The 22036-nt window shown below is 53.5% G+C and overlaps 1 protein-coding gene across 1 annotated transcript; it reads right to left on the reverse strand.

The window, feature by feature from the left end:
* Positions 1 to 51: 51 nt before the first annotated feature.
* CUNH6orf132 (chromosome unknown C6orf132 homolog) lies at positions 52 to 16973 on the reverse strand. The gene is made up of 5 exons (XM_017821408.1): positions 16780 to 16973; positions 12395 to 12510; positions 6859 to 6934; positions 3690 to 6552; positions 52 to 3343 (listed from the first exon to the last, which is right to left on the reverse strand). Exons 1-5 carry the CDS (start codon positions 16928 to 16930, stop codon positions 3238 to 3240), a joined length of 3312 nt encoding a protein of 1103 aa, XP_017676897.1. The 5' UTR covers positions 16931 to 16973; the 3' UTR covers positions 52 to 3237.
* Between the last annotated feature and the right edge of the window lie 5063 nt (positions 16974 to 22036).

A 22036-nucleotide genomic window follows, 5' to 3' on the forward strand; every position in this document is an offset into this window, starting at 1 on the left:
ACAACGCTGGAAAAAAGTCAGACCACACGTGTGATAAAACAACACGTCCAGAAATATTTAATGCAAGAAGGTTGGTGTTCAATGGCACTCATAAATAAGAGACTTTGTTCAACACTTTACAGCTAAAGCTCTGTTATACTCCATTAGCTGGTGCTTTTGGGGAAGAGGCAGCTGCAGGGGATAATTTCAGTTGTATCATGACTCGAATGACCAAACTGCATCAGAGAGGGTTGAAGTGAGAGTAATTCCACTGCCAGGCTTCAGGGTTGCTCTCAGCACTGCCTGGGCTGTGAGGCAGCTTTGCTCCATTACTACCCCTTAGGTTTTTTTGCTTCTTCATCTCCTGTTGCTGAATTTACACAGGGAACCAGCTGGGGAGGAGCAGGGACAGGAATCCAAGTACAGTTTATCCACGTACCTGACAGAGTCACCTGCCCCAGGAAGGGGGAGCTCTTCCCCGTCCCTGCAGCACTCCCTCTTCATCAGAGACTTCCCTTTGTCCCCAAGTGCTGTGGCTGCCAGCAGCTCTGACAGTGGCTCCTTTGTCACACAGTTCCCAACGGCCCTGACAGAAATGTCTTGGTTGTTACTGAAACACTAGAATGCTGCATGCATTGAAAATGCATTCAAAAGAAGCAGGGATAGCCCAAAGTGTCTGAAGAATAGGAGAGTTCCACTGCTTAAAACATGTGTGCTAACCAGTTTTGCAACTGGGAGCAGAGTCCAGCCAGAGTTAGTGACAGCTCAGTCCACTGTGCATTCCCAGAATGGGTGTTCTGGAATGAATAATGGCTGTTTTATAAGGCTGGTTTACATTATCATGCTTCTAATAGTTAATTTATACGAATATGTCTGCTAGAAATGAGACACTCCATGCTCTGTGACATCATCTAACAACTCCATCTGAATTGTGTGTCTGGGTTGAAATAGTAAATGTGACATTGGAGTGTCACATTTTGCTCTAAAAACTTGAGGATATGCTCAAATTTGGAATTTGTGAGGTGGAAAAGTGCACACACCCCACACTTCTCCAGACCTATAGTGGGCAAAAATCAATCTTGGAGGGCCAAAATCTCCCATCGAGCCTTTAAATTTAAAACTGCTTTTGAGAACTAACTTGCAGTTGTACTTTTTTCAAAATAATAAATTATCAGGAAGGAAAAAATTAAGTTGCAATATTATCAGAGAAGCTTCTTTGTTTTCTTTCAAGTTTAACTGGTGAAGCTTCATCCAATACTAAAACATGACCCTGAAGCCACTCAAGCAGGACCACAGCTTTACCTCCACAGATCAGTAAGAATCCTCAAGATGCTCCTTGCATGGAGAAACTTTTATGTTTTGGGGTGGGGGTTACTCCACATGACACCTGGCACACTTCAACATCACAGAGTTACTCCATAATCACTTTTCTCCATAAACATTTTTTTTTTTAAACCAACACCCAGATATTTAAAGCCAATTATTTCAATATTGGCTGCGGTGAGCATTGGAAATCTTCCAAGTCACTGCGACTTACTGGCATAAAAATGCCCTTTAAATTAGCTATTAGACTGATTATGGTATTTGCATTTTCATTTTATTCACAGCAAAGTAAAGTTCAGAATACTTTGAAGCTGCTGCAGTATCTGAAAGGGCTGTTAAATTACTGGGTAAAACTGGAAATAACACAGAATGCCAATGACATGACATGAATATCAAGATAACTTTTGAGAATTCCACCATGAAGGAACATTTATCACTGAATTCCAGTTGAATTGTAGAGCAAAATCTGCTTACAGGCACATGTAGAGGTGTGTGCCAGGCAGGATAAGCTGGAGTGGAACTAATTTATAGCATTGAAAATAGAAAGTGCTTTCCATAAAAATAGACTAATGTCTCAAAGTGCTTTTAGTTTGTCAGTGATTAGACAACATTCTCTACAAGTTTTTACAGTTATCTTACAGAGATTTTCAGCAAGTTTACCTACGAGGAAGAGCTTTTATTTCTAGTTTCGGGAAGCTGGTTATTGAAAGCTTTGGTCAGCTACTGTGAGACCGCACTGCTCACTCTGGAGTATAAAATACCTTTTATCTTTAAGGCTTCTTGTATCTCCCACCCACTGCACAGCCACAGCCAGCTCCTTCAGAGGCAGCAGCAGGAAGCAGGCACAGGCACATCCAGCACCTATGGAAGCAGCGGGAGCCAGCTCCCTCAGGGATGTCACTGCAGCCACCCCACACAAGGACTGTAACTACCTATAGTCACACTGAAATTTGGCTGCTTAGTCCCCAAATCAGGCAAACTAAAGCCAAGTCTCAGCAGAGCAGTTTACAAGGACGCTGTGGCTGAGCTTTTAGGGGTGGGGGTTACATGGGTACGAAGTGGCAAGAGACCCCTCAGGGGAAGCACCGCCAGCACAGCACCTTGGCAAGTCACTGGCACCCACCAGCTGAAAAGAAAAGAAGGATTGCTCCACGTCCTAAGTCTCCAAAGGGCTTCAGAGCCATCTATCCAGGCCTCACAGCCTCCTTCCACGAGGAATAATTACCAACAGAGACATTCCCAGTGACCAAAAGGCACAGCAAAGCAAGGCCCCTGCTCCCAAAGCTGCTCCCTGGAAGAGGAGGACAGGCCCCGACAGCCAGGAGCTGTTTTAAGGCATCAGCATAATTGATTTGCTCCAGGCTGTTGAAGGAGGTGGGGATGGAAGAGGTCAGGATCTGGACATCCTAAACTCTCTTTCTATCCCATTGGCCTCACACTCTTATTTTAATCCCCTTACCCTGAGCTGTACACTGGCTTGCTTCCATAATGCACATCTCCCAGTTGGTTTCTCCCTACTCCCAAGCATGTTGGAGTTAAACCAACTCAAAAAAACCCAATCCCAAACCAACTTTTCCAGTGGTGATGCTCTTCAAAGAGAACTAAGGACACTCTTTGGCTTTCTTAAGACGACCTATCAGGCTGCAATTCTGAAAATAATCCAAGGGGAAAATGGGGAAAAAGGCAAACCACGTTTGCTCAGGTAACAAGGCAGCGGCCTGTCTGCAGTAACTTACTCTCCATGACAGTCTTTTGAGACAAAAGTCCGAGTCCCAGGGTCATCCCCCACCTTCTCCAGCAGCAGTTTCAAGCAGCACGTTTGCTGGCTGGGTTGGGACCGTCCCTGGGGCCCATGGAGAAGGAAAGGACCATGCCAGGCACCTTCTCCTCCCTTCCCAGCCGGGTGCAGGTGGCAGAGCAGCCCTGGGGACGAGCCTACCGGTGGCTGCTCTGGTAGGCGTAGGAGATGGGCTGGCGTGTCCCGGGCCTGACCGTGAAGGTGTTGGTGGGTCCGCCGTACTGGGGGCTGCCGTGGGCAGGTCTGCAGGGAAAACAGAGGGAAAGTCACTGAAAGCCAAGGAAACCCTTTGGTTTTAGTCAGGATTGTGATTATGTACTTTATTCTTGTTCTAGGGGAGCAGGGTGACTTTTGTGGCTTCGTGTCTCCAGCCAGCGATGTGGGGAGGAGGGGGAGATGGGCACCCACTGGGACCATCTGGGAGCAAGGTCACAGCTGGGACTAGAGAGGAGCCATGGACAGTCGTGAGGTGGCGGGAGGAGATCCCAGCTGGCAGCGAGCGCATGAGCCAAGGGGCAACGACTTCTCCGGAGCCAAATCCAAGGGACACCGAGGACAGGGAAGGGTCAGCTGAGGGGGACACACGTACCTGCTGGCTGCCAGCACGCCGGCGGGCGAGAAATCCCCGTTCTGCCCCTTGTACTTGGCGTCGGCCCCGGCGCTCCCGTACACCGCGGCCTTCCCAGCAGCATCCATGGACGGCCGCCTGCCCTGCACCCCCGAGGGGCCGTTCCTGAGGGCAGGGCCCAGGCGGCGGGACCCCTCCCCAGCCACGGCGCTGAACCCCCCGGGGCCGTAGGAGGAGAGGGTGCCCGTGGCCCGGGGGGCTGCGGCCGCCCGGGGGTAGGAGCTGTCGGGCTCGGACACATACAGGCGCTTCTTGATCAGCGGGCGGGGGTTCGGATCGCGGCCGGAGTAGCCGCTGGAGCTGCTGTAATCCGGGAACTGGGGCGTCAAGTCGCCGTTCCTCCGGCTCTTCTCCGAGGGCAGCGGGGCTGGCGCCTCATGGTTGCCCCCGTAGCGGCCCCCGTAGCCAGGCCACCTGAAGTACCGCGGCTCCTCCGCGCCCCGGCTGCAGTCGGGGAAGCTGGGGCACTTACGGTTCTCCTCCCGGCTCGGAGGGGGACCCTCGTCCGCCTCGTTGCTGAATTCGGGGGGTGGGGGGATAATCCCGAAGTCCAGCGCCGTCTCCCCGTTCTCCTCCTCCCTGGGCATGGCGTGGCGGGATGGGATGGGCTGCTTTGGCTGCCCAGAGTCCAGGAGGCCCCGGAGCAGGCTGGAGGCAGCGGCTCGTCGGTGCCCGGGCAGGCCGGGGGGCTGTGCCTCGCCCACCGCCCGCACGTCCCGGCCCTGGTCCGAGGAGCTGGAGAAGGAGGGAGGTTTGCTCCATCCAGACCCTGCTGAACCTCCTGCAGACGGCCGGGGCACCACGGTGAAGGAGTAGGGCTTGGACTCGTGGCGGAAGAAGCTGGTGGAGGTGGTGTCCGACGAGGCACTGCTGAGTTTCAGGGGTGGCTTCGCCCGCAGTGCAGACCCCACGTCCCCGCCCTGGCGGCCCCGCTGGGCGCGCTGCCGGGCTGCCAGGAGCAGGGCCATGGGGGACCCCCGCTCCACCCGCTCCCCTGTCACCGGGTGGATCAGCACCTCCTCCTGCCCCGCTCCAGAGGTGCCGGGGGGGCTCCTGGCCGAGCTCCCGGGGCCGGGCGGTTCAGCTGAGCCTGGGGCACAGGGAGGCTCGGCTGAGCTGGCCCCAGCCCGGTGCACTTTGTACTGGAACACGGCCGTGCTGGGCTGTGCTGCCGGGCTCTCTGCGGGGGAGACGGGGGGCGAGGGGGAGGTGGGAGCAGGAGGCTCCTTCGCTGGTCCCTGAGGTGGGTCTGGGGGGCTCAGGCTGCTGTTGAGGGACCCAGGAGCAGGGGTCAAGTCCTCTGTGGCCTTGCCAGTGGTAGGAGTGGGATGGTCCTCATGATCTGTCTCATCCTTCTCCACAGCAGCCACTGGTGCTGGAAGTGGGCTCGGGGCCGGCTTTGGCAGCAGCGAGTCACCTGCTTCAGGGAGACCCTTCTTCAGGTCAGGGGGGCTCTTCCTCTCATGTGGGGTGCTGATGCCATTCTCAGTGCCCTGCTTCTGGCCCCCGAGCCCTGGGGCAGGTTTCCCCTCTTTCTTCAGGGACAGCACAGCCTCCAGCTCGTTCCTGATCGTCATCACGCTGCGGGTGTGCGTGGCAGGGCTGCTCTCTGGAGCGGTGACCGTCGCGCTGGGAGAGCCCCCGTTGGTGCTGGGGGGGCTGCTGGGCACCTCTTTCTTCTCGCTGTCCCCTCCCTTAGATAACCCCGTGTCCTTCCCAGCAGGTTGGGGCTCGCTGACAGCGGGCTCCCGGCTGCCAGCACGGCTGGTCCTGCTGTCGGTGGGCTGGGAAGCAGGTGGCTTCTCCACGGGCCTCTCCTCCCTGCGCGGGGAGCGCAGCAGGGCCGACAGCTCGTGCCGCAGCTGGTTCAGGTTGTTGGCGTCCTTCCAGTCATCCTCGCAGGTCGGGTAGTCCGGAGGGGGCAGATCCAGGTCGTTGGCAGTGAGAGGCTCAGGTTTTGGAGGGGAGTCTCTCCCGGCTGTTTTCAGCGGGGGAATCTTCTCCACCTCGGGCAGAGGGGACCGGCGGCCGGCGGGACTCGCCCCTTGGCTGAGCCCCGGGCCCGGCTTGGGGCTCAGGGGCGGGGGTGTCAGCACAGCTGGCTTCGTGGCAGGTTTCCTTTGCTCGGCTTCTCCCCCCCCACGAGCCTTGGCCGCGGGTCTGATGGTGAAGCAGGGCGGGAGGGGGGGCCGGGTGTGCGGCTGCCTCGGGAAGGGCTCTCGCTGGACCGGCTGGTTCTCCTGCACGGGGATGGAGGAGGAGCGGGCCGGGGCCGGCGGGGGCACCTTGAAGGACCTGGGGAACGTGAGGTGGGGCTCGGGGCAGTGCTTGGGCTGCAGGCTCTCCTTGGGGCTGGGGGCAGCGGGCACCCCGGGCTCGGCAGGGCGGAGAGGCCCCTCGGCATCCGCCTGCCTCGTGTTCAGCACCGTCTCGGATTTCCACTTGGAGATGCCGGAGGTGAAGGGCGCGGGGTCCGGGATGAGCAGCGAGGCACCCGGTGGGGCTGGGGGGATGAAGTCTGGAGGAGCTGGTGTGCTGGGGGAGGACAGGGCAGAGGCTGGAGGTGGCGGAGCTGCCACGGCAGGAGGGGGTGGCACCAGCTCGGGTGGCGGAGGTGGTGGTGGCGGCAGCACTTCGGGGGGTGGAGGGACCGGTGAGGCCGGAGGGGGTGGCACAGGCGCCGGTGCCGTTGGAGGGGGCGGTGGGGGCACTGATGGTGGTGGGGGGATGTCTTCATCCAGGTCATCCCCCTCCAGAGCCTGTGGGCGCAGGTCCCCCACGGAGCTGTACATCCGGTAGTTGCCATTGAGCCGGGAGCCAGAGCCTGGAAAAAGGAGCGAGAGCACAGCGGTGTGAGCACCTTCTCCACCAGCACTGCCGTGGCCAGTGGTCCCCCCAGAGAGCCAGCCTCTTGCTCAGCTTGTTCAAAGTCACTATGCCTCACCCCTTGGAAATTAATTCATTCCCAATGGCTTCAAAAAATAATTAATAGTAGGCTGTATTTTGGCACGGAACTCTCAGGAGCAGACTGTCTGCTCCAGAGCTCCAGCCACACACACTTCCTGACCCGAGGGCACAGCCCTGCTGAGCACTTTGTGCTGGCCAGGACTCAGCAGAGAAGATCCCTTACCAAGAGCTGCTTTTTCCTCAAAGTCTTCTGGCACTGAGGGCGTTGGCACAGCCACCCCATGGGATTCTTGGGCATTCTGTAAGAGTTAAAAAAACAGAGCTGTTAGTTTTACGTCCAGGGTATCAGAGAGAAGGGCTGACAAGCAGCTGGTTATTTGTCCACACAAACAGGGGCCTGATGGATCTTCCCAAGACACGGAGGTCTCTGTGGAAGCTGCTGTTGAGAGGTGAGTCAAGTGATGAAGGCTGCACGAGCCATGGCCACAGTTCCCTGTGGTCAGGTGCAGAGGGGCTGGACAGGAGCATGGCTATTTACATCCCACCTCAGGGCTCCCCAGCCCGCCAGCAGCAGCATTGGCTTCTCACCATCCGTGTACCAAGCACATTGAACAGCTCCCATGGGTTCTGTGGGTCTTCTCTCCAGCAAGCACTGCCAGCTCACACCACAGTCACACACACACACACCACGCTGGAGTCACAGACAGACCTCCAGCTTTCCAGGAGACCGGCACCAGCATATCTGAACACCTCAGGGAAAACTGCTACTTGTGTGGTTTGTGTTCCACTCTCAATTACTCCCTTCACATTCATGCTGAAAACTCAGCAGTGCCTTTAGCTGGCACAGGACCGTGCAATTCAGCAGCCCACACATCCGTGGGGATGCCTCCAGTGAGGGCACTTTGGGTAATTACAGCCACCCAGAGAGAGAGATCCAGGCAGGCTGACTCACCCGAGAGCTGATCAGGGCTCCACCTCACACACCTGCCAGGAGCAGAAAGCCTCTCCTTCCCCCAGTGACTCACTGCTGGGACTGCTCTGAGGGGCCTGCAGTGGCTCAGGAACGTCCATTAATGCTCCCATGTGCAAACCCAAACTGGTGCTGGGTCAGGCACAGGCACAAGTGAGGCAGTGGCTGGACTGTCACACACCAGCACTGGGAGAGACCGAGTCCTGGGGACAATTTTGGGTGCTACAAAGACATAAGATTATTAGAGTGTCCAAAGCAGGGACACAAAAATGGTGCAGGGTCTGGAGAGGCCATACAGGGAGCAGCTCAGGGCACTTGGTCTGTTCAGCTGGAGAAGAAGAGACTGAGGGGAGACTCATTGGAGGCTGCAGCTCCTCACGAGGGGCAGCTCCAATCCCTGCTCTTTGTGAGCAGTGACAGGACCCAAGGGAATGGCTGGAGCTGTGTCAGGGCAGGGTCAGGTTGGATATCAGGGAAAGGTTCTTCCCCCAGAGGGTGGTTGGGCACTGACCAGGCTCCCCAGGGCAAAGGGCACCGCCCCAAACCTGCCAGAGCTCCAGGGGTGTTTGGACAACGCTCTCAGGCACAGGGTGGGATTTTGGGGTGTCCTGTGCAGGGCCAGGAGCTGGACTGGATGATCCCTGTGTGTCCCTTCCAGCTCAGGATATTCTCTGATTCCATGCAATGACACTCTGTGAGCAGCAAACTCGCAGATGCCACAGGCAGTGGTCAGGGACATCCCGTCCCATTCCCAGGCTCCAGGTCCACCCTGTGGCACTCCTGCTCCCTCAGGCAGCTGTTTGCACTGTTAACAGCCCTTGACAAAGGAAACATTACCCTGCCATCAGCCTGCCCCTCTCCTGGAGTGGTTTCCTGCACACAAAAGCCTGGATAATGATTGAGCCCCTGCCCTTTGCCTTTCACTGCCACTATCACCATTTTTACATTGGGCTGCTACGGGATTCCAAAGTCTCCTTGAGCAAAGGTCAAGTTGGGTTTATTCATCCAGCCCCTTCCAGGCTCAGACACCACGTTAAGGTTTCACACAGCCCTGGTGTGGAGAGCTCAGGAGATGCCTGATGGGCAGAGATGATTTAACAGCAGCAGCCTGGGCTCCTGCAGAAGAGCCCTGGAATGCTCCAGCTTTGGACAAAACAGTAAGAAAATACACATATTTCACTTGCTAGGTCCATCACCCTGCAGATGACCAAGGATCCTCTACAAGCACACGGGAATGAGCCAGTTACTGGTGAGCCAGGAGTGAGTGAGTGGGAATTCACATTCCTGGGATTGCAGGATGGATCAGACAACATTTTGCTGATGGAGAAGCCAAGGTCTGCTAAGGCATCAGGACAGATCTGTTAGTGGCAAAACACCAGGCTAGGTGGGCCTTGTATCTTTAATATCTAGCTATATATCTATCTTTATATATATTTTTTTATATATATATATATATATATATATATATCCTTTTATATATACTTATATATTTATATATATATATAAAATATATATCTTTTTATATATATATAAAATCTGAGAACTCTTTATTGGTCCTAAAGATACAGGACAAGGTAGAAGAAAGATCCTTAACTTCAACTGAAAGCCAGAGGGAAGGCCAAGGCCAACAGAGGTATTTCAAGAGCCAATAATGACACTGTCCAGAGTAATGAGATATCAAAAACTACAAAGAAAAAAACCCCAGCAGCTCCCATTTGCTATGGAAATCCATTGCTGCCAGAGCACACCGAGGATACCTGCTCATTTACAGGGCAACAAAGATGTCTGGGCACTGAATTCAAAGCAGAATATGCATCACATGTTTGGAGAGGAGTGGAAAGGGACTGACAGTCGGAAGAGAGCTATGCAAAGCTGCAGGAAACAGTCTGCACTTCATAAACGAAGTGGTAATTTTGGACATGTCATTTCAAACTGGGCAAGCCTGTTTCACACCAAAAACTTCTGTTAGCAGTTGCTAATGCTCAGCATCTCTCTGAAAAACCCACCCATCCCCACGTCATGAGCTGGCTCCTGAAATGGAAAGCATCCCCAGTACCCTGCCAGAGTTTCCAGAGATGGCTGGGAAGATTGTTCCCTGCCTTTGCTCGGGGTGTGGCCAGCCCTGCAAACCTCCAGCTGATTCAGAGCAGGCTCAGGGTGCTGGGCCAGGAACCTGCATTTCCAGTTCGTGGTACCCGGCTCAGATTTGTGCAGGGGAAGCTTTCACTGGAACCACCAGGAATCACTTTTCATCCTTGGAACACAGCAAGATGTCCCCAGTTATGAGAAATAAAATAAGGGTTTTTTATATGTGACGTTGTAAGGTATCCAAGTTCCAAACTGGGTCTTTTTAAATACAAAGTTCCTAAAACTTAAAATCTTTCTGGGCCACTTGGCAAATTCTGAACATAAGGGTTTCTTTTTCCTCTCTGGGCTAAGAACAAAAGAAATCCATCATTTTTCACAGAGGACACCTCACAGCCAACTGGAAGGAAGGGAAAGCCCCTTTTTGGAGAAAAAGAAACCTTTTTAGGCAAAACTGAATATATTAAACTTATCTGGAAAAGGGTGGGATTTTGTAAAACTATAAAATGCATGAGATTTAAACTTAAGGGGTCTTTCACCCCAGAAACTTGGTGAGAGGAAGACCCAGCATGCTGAATAAATTCTTCCTTGTTGATACAGTTTCTTTGTTCCCTGAGTTTATGCCATCTTTCTAAATTTAAAAGAGACTTTTTTTCCCACACAGTGAAGGGAGCCTGCCTGTCCTCGTGGTCCCTGCTCTCTCAGGACTCTTCCCACCCATTAAATGAACAAGGTTTGAGGTTGCCTGTTAAAAAGACCACCCCAAAATAACAACTGCTGAGCACCCTGGGCTCTCAGGGAGGCCGAGGATTCCTCCAGATTCCTCCAGAAATGAACTCCTTGTTTCTGAGCCAGGGGAGTTTGGTGGTTAGCTGGAGGAATTTATTCCCCCAGGATGCCAAAGCCCTGCCTGCACATGCAGTGCTGGGGAAGGCAGCGGGTCAGGGGGACGTGGTGGGACCCCCTCCTCCTGCAATCCCTGGCGTGGGACAGCCAAAGGTGATCCACAGGGAAGGAAAGTGCTCCACGTGGGAAGAGCTGCCAGGTGCAGAGGCACAGGGAGCTGCAGGGCAGGGTGTGTTCATCCTCCTGACTCACTGAGCTGCTCCTCAGAGGGGGGGTGGGAGGAAAGGGTTAAGGCAGGAGCTGCAGAACAGCCCAGTGCAGGTATGTACGTGGTCTGTGCCAGATCAAATCATAATCAAACCTCATCAAAATAGTGCAAACACCACCCAGCACAGGCTGGTCCTTAAAAATATGGCTTATTCCTGCTAATTTCTTCAGTTAAACCTGTCACTGTCAGAAGAGAAGCTCAGGTTTGTGAGGGACCCTCACAAGGGCAAAAGAGCCCCAGGGTTGGCTGTGCCCCTGTGGGCACCAAGGCTTGGGTGACAGCCCTCAGGATGTATCCCAGGGGCATTCCAGCTGTTAATTCCTCTACCACACACACTTCCACTGGCAAAGCATTTGAAAGCTCTAAAAAAAATGCAAAAGGCCAGCTGCACCTTAAAATCCTGCTGATACAGTCACACCTCCAAACCTGTGCTGCGGGAGAGGAGGTTTTCAGGCACAGTCCTATGGTTACTTGTCCTGGATCCCAGATGAGGTTTTTCACCTGCTGGGAATCTTTTGCAAGGCATCACAGAGGGAACAACCCCTTTGTAACCCCACAACTTCCCAATTATGCTTTCAAATAGATAAATAAACTCCCCTCCTGCTTTGCCCTTCAGATAACACCAGTAAAACCCCAAGAACACCTGATTGTGTCACCAGACCAGCCCATTTTCTGCTGAAGGTGATGGCTGCTCTGAAGGACAGGGATGCACAGGGAAAACCATCCCTTGCTCTCAGACAGGATCTCCCCATCAAGACTAAAGGATTTTAAGTGTTATACTGTCTCCACTGACTGAGGGTATCAATTCAGATTCAGCTCCTGCCACCTCCAGAATCTCTCTGAGCAACCTGGTCTAGTGGGTTTAGGTTCCTTCCAGCCCAAACCATTCCATGATTCTATGAATCCTGCTCCTCACTGTGCTCTTCAGGGAATAAGACCCCTGGAAAGGTGTGGTGCATGGGGGAGGAGAGCTTGCTCAGCACACACAGCAGGGGAACCTCAAAGCCAGCCACAAGCAAGTGTGGTTTCTGGAGTTAAAGTCACCCCCAGACCCTCTGGTCTGGCTGTGTTGGCCCCTTGCTGCTCCAGTCCCTGCATCCAGCTGCTGCTGGAGCACTGGGAGCTCTTCAGGGAATGGGTTTGTTCACACAGAGATTGAAAAAAAATCACCCCCTGCACACCTGCAGCATCACCTCCTTGTTCCTCTGCTGCAACAGGACACAGCTCTGCTATTGCTGTCTCCAGCAAGATGCCTGATTCCAGGAGAGATACTGCCAGCAGTGGTTGGATAAACTGCAGTGCAAGCCTGATCTATCATCTACATGCTCAGCAATTTTTTTTTTTAATTGAAAATGCAAGTCTGATGATGCTCACGCCTCTCCCCCGAGTACCCTGCCTGTGTCCAACACGAGCCTTGAACTCACATCACCTCTTAATCCCTCCTCTCCAGTGTTATTACAGAGTGGTTTTGCTTTTCATTTATTCTCTCCCCTGGGGTAGAGGATGAGAGCAGCAGCCAGCCCAGCTGGTTCTGGGCACCAGTTCCACCACGGTGTTGCAATGAATCCCAGCAGTGAGCTGGGTACTCACCAGGGGTAGGAAAGTCAGCAGCGGCCGGACCCTGGGACGAGGTTTAAGTGTTGCTGTGCCAGAGTCTGTCACTGTCCCAAAGCGATTGTCACCGTAATACACCTCGATCACATCACCTGAGGGGAAGAGAGGACTGTTAGCAGCCAGCACTGTGATTGGGAAACAGGGAAAACAACACTGGACAGCACCGGATTTTAAAAAGCGCTCCGGAGAATTTGCTGCATCAGCTCCCAGGAACGTGCAGAACCCACCAGATTCTGAGCAGAACCTGGGGTTTTTTTGGGGGGTGAGTTGAAGACAGAGGGAGAAAGGTCCCAGGTGTGCAGGACAGGCCCTGACAATCCTGTCACACACCTGGACAGCACAGAGAGCCCTCCCAGAGCTCTGAATGATGGAATTGAGTGAGCCCAGGTGCCAAAATCGATTCTGAAGGGCTGATTCCAAGTAGCAGATAACTTAAAGCTACCCCGGGGGGGGTCAAAAGTTAGCACAAGCACTCAACTCACTCCCCTCCCAGATTACATTTAGGGAAGGAAAATGCTACAGGAGCAACTGGATCATCCCTTTGCGGTGCTGGGAGGATCCAACCCCCAGGAGAGCAGGGCAGGTGTGCACAGAGGTGGCACAAACCAGCTCAGAAGCAGGATCCAACCCTGGCTGATCCATCAGCAGCTGGAATTGAGGAGGGAGGCAGAGTAGAAGGAGGCAGGAGAGCTGAATAGAAGGAGGGAGAGCTCCTGCCCTTCCTCACTCTGCTCTGTGGGCAGAGTGCTTGCACTGAGGCACAGAATTAATTCCAGGAGCTTCACTCACCCCTGTCACTTAGTGGAGAGGGACAGCAGAGGTGTCCCTGGGCACTGGCTGCCCTGGCTCGTGCCAAGCAGGACCAGGATGAGCAGAGGGAAACCCCTTCCTGCACCACTGGGACACAGTGACTGAACAGGACACGCAGGGGCTTCCCAAGGAGGTTGCAGCTCCATCCCCAGGGATGCTGCTGGAGGAATTTGTTTCTAACCCTGATGCAATTGGCACTGGGGGCCAGATCGTGCTCGTCAGACTTCCACACCCCATCCTGCCTTACAGGGAAATGCTCCAAATGACTTCCCCCAAAATACTACTCTGGCTGGAGACACTGCAGCTGACAGCCCCAGATCCCCAGTGCTACAAGCAGGAGAAGCCATTGGGTGCTCCTGGTTCCCAGCCCTGTGCTTTCACCTTGAACCACACCTTTCTGGGCCTGGTTTATTTCTGACAGTGAATAAAGCTCATAAAATTAATTTAATTACGTTCTTTGTGTCTGATTAACAGCATGAATTAACAGGCAGAAAATATTGAAGCATGTAAACCCCACCTTGGCTGGAAGGAGATGCACAAATAACTCGTAGCCAAGGAGACAGACATTAAAGAAAATATGAGGGTTTGAGGAAGGAGGGGGAAAGGAACAAAATGGCTGTGATTGGAGAGAAAACTCTGCAGGAGGGTTCCCTCCCAGCAAAGTCTGATAGTGAAGAAGGAAGAAGGGAGGTGCAGGAGAAGGAAAAAACAACCAACCTCCCCCTCCACCCCAAAAGGCAGACACCAACAAGTAAACAGCTTTCTTTTTTTTTGCCCCCCTAAAAAGCCTGGGGGCAGAGTCCTCAAAGCTGCTGCCCCTGCTCAAGTGTGAGGCACAGGAACAGTTTCTGTCAAGTGTCCCCACCCCACCCCAGGCTGCCATGGCACACAGCTGAGCTCCTCACCAAGGCTCTGCCCTCCTGGGACGGGCAGGCATCAGGAGGGAGCTCCCAAGTAAACACCTTTACACCAAGTCTAGTGGAAAACAAGAGGAGGGCAAACGCTTCTGTGTGCATCCCACGGAAAGGAAAACACTTGCATGAACACCTGGAATGAAGAACCTGACCACACCAGGGGCTGGGCATGAGCAAGCACAGCCTCTGCTGAACTTACAGGTTTGGAGGCAGATGAATTCCACACAGCCTTGGAACATGCCACTGAGTCCAGCAAGCACGTAAGCTTTTCCTTTCACCCACCCACTACCCCACAGGTTAGGCTGGGATACACCCAGGAGTGTCCACTGTGCTACCACTGTCCTCACAACTTCCTCTCCCTTATCCCCAACTTCTCCCACTACAAGGGATTCTTTACAACAGCTTTCAAACTACTAATCAGCCTGCACTTCAGTCCCTGTGGTTCTCCCAAGGGTTTAACACTTCCCTGCCTGGGAGGGGCCCGAGGACACAGGAGGAGCTGCTGGAGCCCCAAGGAGGGCAGAGAACCCAGCAGTGAACCTGGAAGTGTCCAAGGCCAGGTTGGACAGAGCTTGGAGCAACCTGGGATAGTGGAAGGTGTCCCTGCCCACGGCAAGGGGGTGGAAGAAGATTATCTTTAAGGTCCCTTCAACCCAAACCACTCTGTGATTCTGTGATGATTAATTTTATGGGTGACCCCACATTCAGTGAGTAAGTAGCAAGAATTAAGGCCAGTGCACTACAAGAGTTTGGACTCAGGCAGCTTTGTGGAGCAGTGATAGAGCAGTTCTGAGACTTGAAACGATGAGAGTTTTATATTAAACAAGTCACTGGGTAAACTCAGTGAGAAACTGGATTAAAGATCACAAAGACTTTGATCCTAGATTACTAAGCATCTCTAACCTGAATGCTTTTAATTAAAGTAAAATGAAGTGCTTGTAGTTGTGTTTTCTTTGCTAGATAAACAGGACTTGCCTGCTGAGAGGCTGTCACCAGTAAGACCTGTGCTCTGCCAGCCTCCTTTCCTGGAAGGAGGGATCAGGAAAAGCAGCCTGGGAGGCTGTCGGAAGCGGCTGCCCTCAAATGACTGGCCCTGCTCTGGCCACTTTTTGACATTCAGCCTGTCCTGGAGACATCTGTGTCCGCTCAGCCACGGCAAATTCAATAAACAATTTGCAAAGCATGCAATGGAACCTCTTCCTCCTTGGGGGTTGCATCACCTGGAGTAGGCGCAGCAGGTTTGGCACCGGGGTATCCACAGCTCCCAGCAAGGAGGAGGAGGAGGAGGCATCAGTCACTATATTCAGGAATCTCTGAGTCAGGGACATGCAAACCTACACCCATTCCACATTGCTCAACTTGTGTTTACTTTGTATGAGAAACCAAGGTGGGGATTAGCAGGAGCAGTGGACTCCTCTTGGCAGCAGCAGCAGCGGTGGTGGCGTGAAGCTATGCAGGAAATATTCCAGAAACAGGGCCAGGGATGGGGCTTCCCCGGGTAGGACTGTGGAGCTGTGGATACCCAGGTGCAATAAAACCTGCCCCTTGGACTGAGCTGTGAGCTCACCATTCCTCACACCGACTCACAGCACTCCAAACGTGGTCACCCAGCCTTGGGGTGTCACACCACCCTCCACAAACTAAACTAAGGACAGAAGCACCAAGAGGATGCTCAGGATTGATTCAACAGCTCCTATTTAGGCTCAGATTTCAGCACTCCCAGCTTTTCCTTTGCAATCTGACCCACACCTGAACGGAATGCTTTTGTACTGTAGAACTGCAGCCACGGAAATCAGGCTTGTAATAAGCAGACACAGCAACTTTCTTTTTTTTTTTTTTTTTTTTTTTAAATCCAAACCACATCAGAGAGAAGCTGGAATCCTCCTCAGATTTACGACAGTTAGAAATCAGCAATTTTCCTCCTGCGTTGCAGAGCTGCACGAAACTCCCTGTCACATTTTCGTTTTATCTTGGTTTCAGCAGCTTGGCCTTTGGGGTGTAACCACCTCGCAGTTGCTTTCACAGACAATACTTCACCCTGCACAGCTCAGCAGGCAGCGCTTCCACTTTTTTTTTTTTTTAATCTTGGAAGACTTTGTTGGGCTCTTACAGCCACCAAACTCCATCCACAAACTGCTATCTTCTATCTACCTGGCTCCATTACTATTAATTTGGCTCCCTCCTCCATGAGCCTCCAGGGCACCGTATTGCAATTAAAACCACAAAGAAACACAAATAAATCCCGAGGAATATGCAACCCTCAGCTCCCCCCCCAGCGCTGCGAGAAAACAGGTTTATGAGTAAATAACTAAAAGCTGGGAAGGCGCGGATCAAACATGGCGTGGGAAAAGAGCGACGGGGAAGCAATCAAACAGATTCACAACGACTTCGCAGCCTGTTTTAGTCGGGTTTAGCCTCCCGGAGAGCGGCGAGCCCGCCGGGGCGGACCCTCCTGGTCTGCGCATCCCGGACCCGCCGAGCGCGTCGCGGAGCTTCCCAACGGGGCGGTGGAGGAGCCGCCGCCGCTCCCTGTCCCCATCCCACCCTTTTCCCACCCGTTCCCGGCCCGCACCACCCCTTGGCCGCGCAGGGCGCAGCCCCCGAGCCCCCGGGACGGGCGGGTTTGGGGACACTGACCGGTGCCACCCGCGCTGTCCGAGGTCACCTCCTGCGTGAAGATCCAGGGCGGGTTGGTGGCGAACAGGGACGTGGCGGTGGGGCTGGAGTGGCGCTTCCCGAAGAGGCGGCTGAAGGTGCCCTGCACCGAGTGGTGATGGTGCTTCTTCATCCTGGCGGAGCCGGGCGCTCCCAGCCGGGCATCCCCGCGCCGAGCCGGGACGGGAGCGGGGCCACAGCGGCGGCGGGAGGGGCGGGGATGGTCCCACCCACGGACCCGCCCTCGCCAGGTGCCCCTGGAGTGTTTTCCAATCAGTCACACGCCGAGCAGTTGGGTTTGAGAGTCGTGGAGTAACCTGAGTTGGAAGGGGACGCACAAGGATCATGGAAGTCCAGCTCCTGTGCCTGCACGGGACAGCCCCAAAATCCCACCGTGTGCCTGAGAGCCACGTTCCTGGGGACACATCCTGTAGGAAACCAGACATTTAATACCATAGGAAAAGGACCTTGGCTGTAGTAAATGCTTATTACCCATGTGTTGGCATCAGGCAGCAGGGAAAGGAATAACAGAACCATAAAATATCCTGAGTTGGACGGGACACACAAGGATCCAGTCCAGCTCCTGGCCCTGCACGGGACACCCCAAAATCCCACCCTGTCCCTCAGAGTGTTGTCCAAACCCTCCTGGAGCTCTGGCAGCCTTGGTGCTGTGCCCACTGTCCTGAGGAGCCTGTTTAGTGCCCAACCACCCTCTGGGGGAAGAACCTTTTCCTGAGATCCAACCTAACCCTCCCTGACACAGCTCCAGCCATTCCCTCAGTCCTAACTCTGGAGGGGTTTGACCTTTCTCTCACTCTCTCCTGTTTCTCTGCCTATTCACCTGCAGCTGAGACCTGTCCCATGGGCTGGGATCTCCCCCCAGGCCTTTCCAAACCCCCCACGTGCAGTGCACTGGACCTGGAGTCCCTGAGATCTGCAGGTGTCAGAAATAAATGGAATTATCACCAGAGTCAGGGAAAGCTGCCGGGTAATCCTTTCCCTCTGCCCTGGGTATGACAGTGAGCAAATTAGTGCTGAGTTTTTAGGGAGCTGAGTGTTTAGGAAGCATTCCAGAGCCCCTCTGCTCATCCCTCCTGGCTTCTGTGGGACTGTGCAGCCCCAGGAACACCTCGTGTGACCCGAGTGCTCTTTGGGTTTGGGTGGTTTCCATGCAAAAGCTTCAAGGCAATGGGACTTGACCCCCAAATCATTTCTTGTTTCAGGTACAAAAGCAAATTTCTAGCATTGCTCATGATTTTTTGAGTCAGGCAAGCAAAAATCGAGAGTTAATGAGTAACACTGGCTATTAACAAATGCAGGGGATTCTGGAGAACTTTAAACCCAAAATAGCTGTGGAAACATTAACTCTGAAACACAGCTCCCAGCTTCAGGCTCAGGTCATCTGGTATCTATTTCTATTTCCACCACATTTTAGAGTCAAAATGATATAAATTTCTTTTTTTACAGTGATAAATATAATTTCTTTAATCACTTTGGAATTATGCTTTTCTTGTGAAAAGCATCTTTTTTTTTTTTGCCTTAAAGTACAAATTAGGGCAACATATTAAATCCCCCATGAATAGCGAAAAATCAGCACTGTTGTGATATTCTAAAAGGAAAATCCTGGCACAAAAGGAGAATCCTGGCACAAGTTGCCAGGCAGTGCTTAAATAAAGTGAATTACCATGAATGGCAAATGGAGAAGGAAAAGGAGAGTTAAAAAGTTAGAACTCAATGCTGTGGTTGTGGTATAGGGGCTATAATAATTTCGGGGATTTTCCAGGGAATTTAACCTGGGCTGCAGCTGTGCAGCTCCATCGAGGGGGTCACGCAGATCTTCCTGGCTGGGAGGGGTCAGCCTGCTCCTGCTGCTCCCAAAATCCGCTGGAGGAGCGGCAGGTGACGCCGAAGGGGTGGCTTTGTGCCGAGCAGGAGGCCTGCAATTAGTGGGACTGGCACCCTTTGTGACAGTTATCTTAACTGCTCTCTGTGTGAGACAGGGCAGGGAAACGCTCCTCAAACACCTGCCCTGGGACACACCACAGGGACCTGTTTTAGCCAGGATGGCAGGAAAAGGGATAGTGTTCCTATCCCTGCCTGCAGGGAAGAGGGGTGATAGGATGGAAACTGGGAAACAGCAGTGCTGGAACCAGCTCCTTGAGGGAACCGATCCTGCTGAGCTCCAGACAGAGTCACAGAGTCGATTAGGTTGGAAAAGACCTCTGAGGTCATTGGATCCAACCTCTGGCGTTTTCAGAAAATTCACTGGCACGTCTCAAAAGCAGAAATCAGGTGAAATGAGGGACCTGCCCACTACTGGAAAGACAAAGGACATGATATCTCTGCAAGGTAGGCAAGGCATAAGTGCTCACTGATATCCACAGGCCTCAACTGAGCAAATCAAAGAGGAAATACAGAGACACAGTCATGGAAAAGGGGAAGGAGAAGAGGAACTGTTTGAAGAAGCGAAGCCAATAAAATTCCGTGGAATGAAAAAGCCTGGGCTCGTGCACAAAGGTGTCCCACAAAGTCTCATTAGAGCAAAGAGACTTCAAAGTGTCTGCAGGGCTGCAGAGGTGCTCTGTGGGAGCAGGAAGGTGTGATTCAGCTCCCTGACACTGCTCCGAGGTGTTCCTGAGCCCCAGGGGTGGGGGGATGCCAGAGCCCTGCCCGTGCCACCCCACCAACGATGCCTGTGCCTCACCCTGGGCGGTGAGCGTAGGAAAAAATCACCCTCACAACATGAAGGGATGTGTGTTTTGAGGTGAATTTATTATCCCAGGGAACACCAGCTGCTAAACAATTCTGCCAGGGTTCATGTGCACACTCCCATTTATTTGTTCCAGATGAAAGGTGTTTGTTCTTTGCCTTCCACCTCCCAGAAGAGCACAGACCTCCCCTCAGAAGTCCAGAAAAGAGGCCTGGACCAGCATGAAGGGCGTGCTGGGTGTGCTGCTGGGCAGGGGGACTTCTGTGAAGTGCAGGCTCCAGAGACATGGCAAAGTTGCCCAGTTTGGTTGTATTTTTAAGGAAGGACAACTGCCACTCAGTGACTGAGGCCACACAGCTAAAGGGACTGGTGGGCTGGGCTGGGCACGAAGCTCGGGCAAGCGCTTGGAAGATCTCCAGCAGATTTTATAGCATAGAAATGGCCATGTGAGCACTGCTCTGATGTAACACGCCGTGGTGTGAGGCTGCCTTTGATCCTAACACGGGTAAACACCCCAGAACAATCTGCTTTTGCATCAAGGGTGAGGAGCTGCAGATGTGGAGCCTTCCCTGCCGCACTCGCAGGTGGGCAAAGGGATTGTGCAGCAAGTGTGGCTCCAGAGGGACCTGGAGGAGGGAGGGAGGGAGGGAGGGATGGGAAGAGAAACTCCCATGTGTAGCTGCAGAGCAGCACCTGTGGAAAGAGAACCAACTTCTGTCAATGGGGGCAGGGGGTCCCTGCTGCCAGGGCCCCGTTTCGGTGGGGTGGCAGGGCCAGCAGGGCACCCTGGGTGGTTCCCACTGGGTGTAAATCCTAATCCCCGTGGCTGAGCCCCTCCTCTGCACCCTCTGCCCGAGCAGCCCTGCTCAACCTGGGCACCCCTGTGACATCCACCACCCTGGTGACACCCCCGTGGTCATAATGGCCCCTGTGGTCACAATGACCCTGACAGCCCTGACAACCAGCACTGCCCACCCTGCCAGTGCTGCCTCCTGCCTCCCTCCCCAGACAGCCCCACATTCTGGGGTCCCCACCGGGGAGAGAACCTCACAGGTGGGTGCTCCAGGCTCAGAGCTGGGCAGGAGAGACACCCTCTCACCATGTCCCCATCCTGAGGGCAGGGGTCTGGAAGGTCCTTGCCCTGAGGGTGACCAGGGCGAAAAGGTCCCGCTGATGTCACTGTGGTGCCTCATCCCTTCCCCGCTGCGCAAATCCCGCTGCTGCCGTCAGACGGCTTTGCCCCCGTGGGGCTGAGAGCTCAGAGCAAACCGCACGTCACAGTCCTGGGGTGGCTCCAGGGGTGGCTCCAGGGGGACAGGAGAGGAACTGCAGGAGACAGGCAGCGCTGGCATCCAGGCAGGGCTCCGGCAGCCACCCAGGGAACGCTTCGCCTGCCTGGCTGAGCCCTCTGAGCTTCCTTGGTTGCTGAACCAACCTTCTCCCTGTGACCCCTCCCGTGGGATTTTCTTTGATAGACAACAGACAGTTTGGGAGGGATTAAATGTATGAGTGGGTGCAACAGGATTACGTGGGACTCTTCATTCAGGCACGGAGCACTGGCCGTGCCGTAAATAGTGCTGTGGGCATTAAGATGGTGCTTCCCCTCCAAGGCAGTGATCACGTAAGCAGGTGCATTCACATGGGCAGGGAGGATGTTTCTGCACAGCTTCAGGTGCTCCAGAGGATAAGCAGGAACTCCAGGGCAGATGAGCCCCACCAGAAGAGCAAAGCCCAAAGCTCAGCACTCCCAGGCTCGGTATCTGCCCGTCACTGGAAATGACTGTCAGGTCTCCATCGCCCAGCCAGGCTTGCCCATCTTGAAGGCATCTACATGACTTAGCAATTGGGTTGTCACAGTAGCTACAGCCTCCCCTCCACACCCCAAGTACGTGGGATTAATGACATTAGTGCTCCCCACTGGGTGGGTGCAGCAGCAGCAGCACAGTCGTGTGTGTACTTGTCCTTTCCAAAGAGAGAACGTCCACGAGCTCTCAGCGTGCATGTGTGTGAATATAAAATCACTGCTGAACAAATCTAAGTGCAGGGGTACACAAACTGAAATGACTGCAGTGGTACAAAATCTGCTCTTATTTTATTCCCTGGGGAAAAAAATGGACTGAGGTTTCCTTGTGACAGCAACTGCTGAAATAACCCGTGTCCTGAGCTCCAGCCTTGTGGGTGCTGGAGAAATGAATGACCCTGGAGAAAGGAACGACAAGAAGAGGTGGTGAACCTGTAGGGGTCTGGTGATTCCCCTCTAAGACTTGAAGGAGATTCCTAAACAATCTGCAGAGTTGTGGGCATTCCCCTGCTAATAGGTTTAGGAGCCAGGGAACAGAAATAGAGCACTGAGCACGTCACGGAAACCGGGAAACCTCTTTACAAGGTTAAAAATAAGCAGAAAGCAGAGTGTTTATTTAGAACAGCCAGGAGTAAAGTGGCTAATTGCTGAGGGAAGAGCCAGTTTCCATTCGCACAGAGGTGTCGTCAATGAAAGCAAGACAACTGAGTCATGCTTAGGTAACAGCA

The sequence above is a fragment of the Lepidothrix coronata genome, unplaced genomic scaffold (genome assembly GCF_001604755.1).
Source record: "Lepidothrix coronata isolate B3197 unplaced genomic scaffold, Lepidothrix_coronata-1.0 Scaffold90, whole genome shotgun sequence".
NCBI lineage: Eukaryota > Metazoa > Chordata > Aves > Passeriformes > Pipridae > Lepidothrix > Lepidothrix coronata.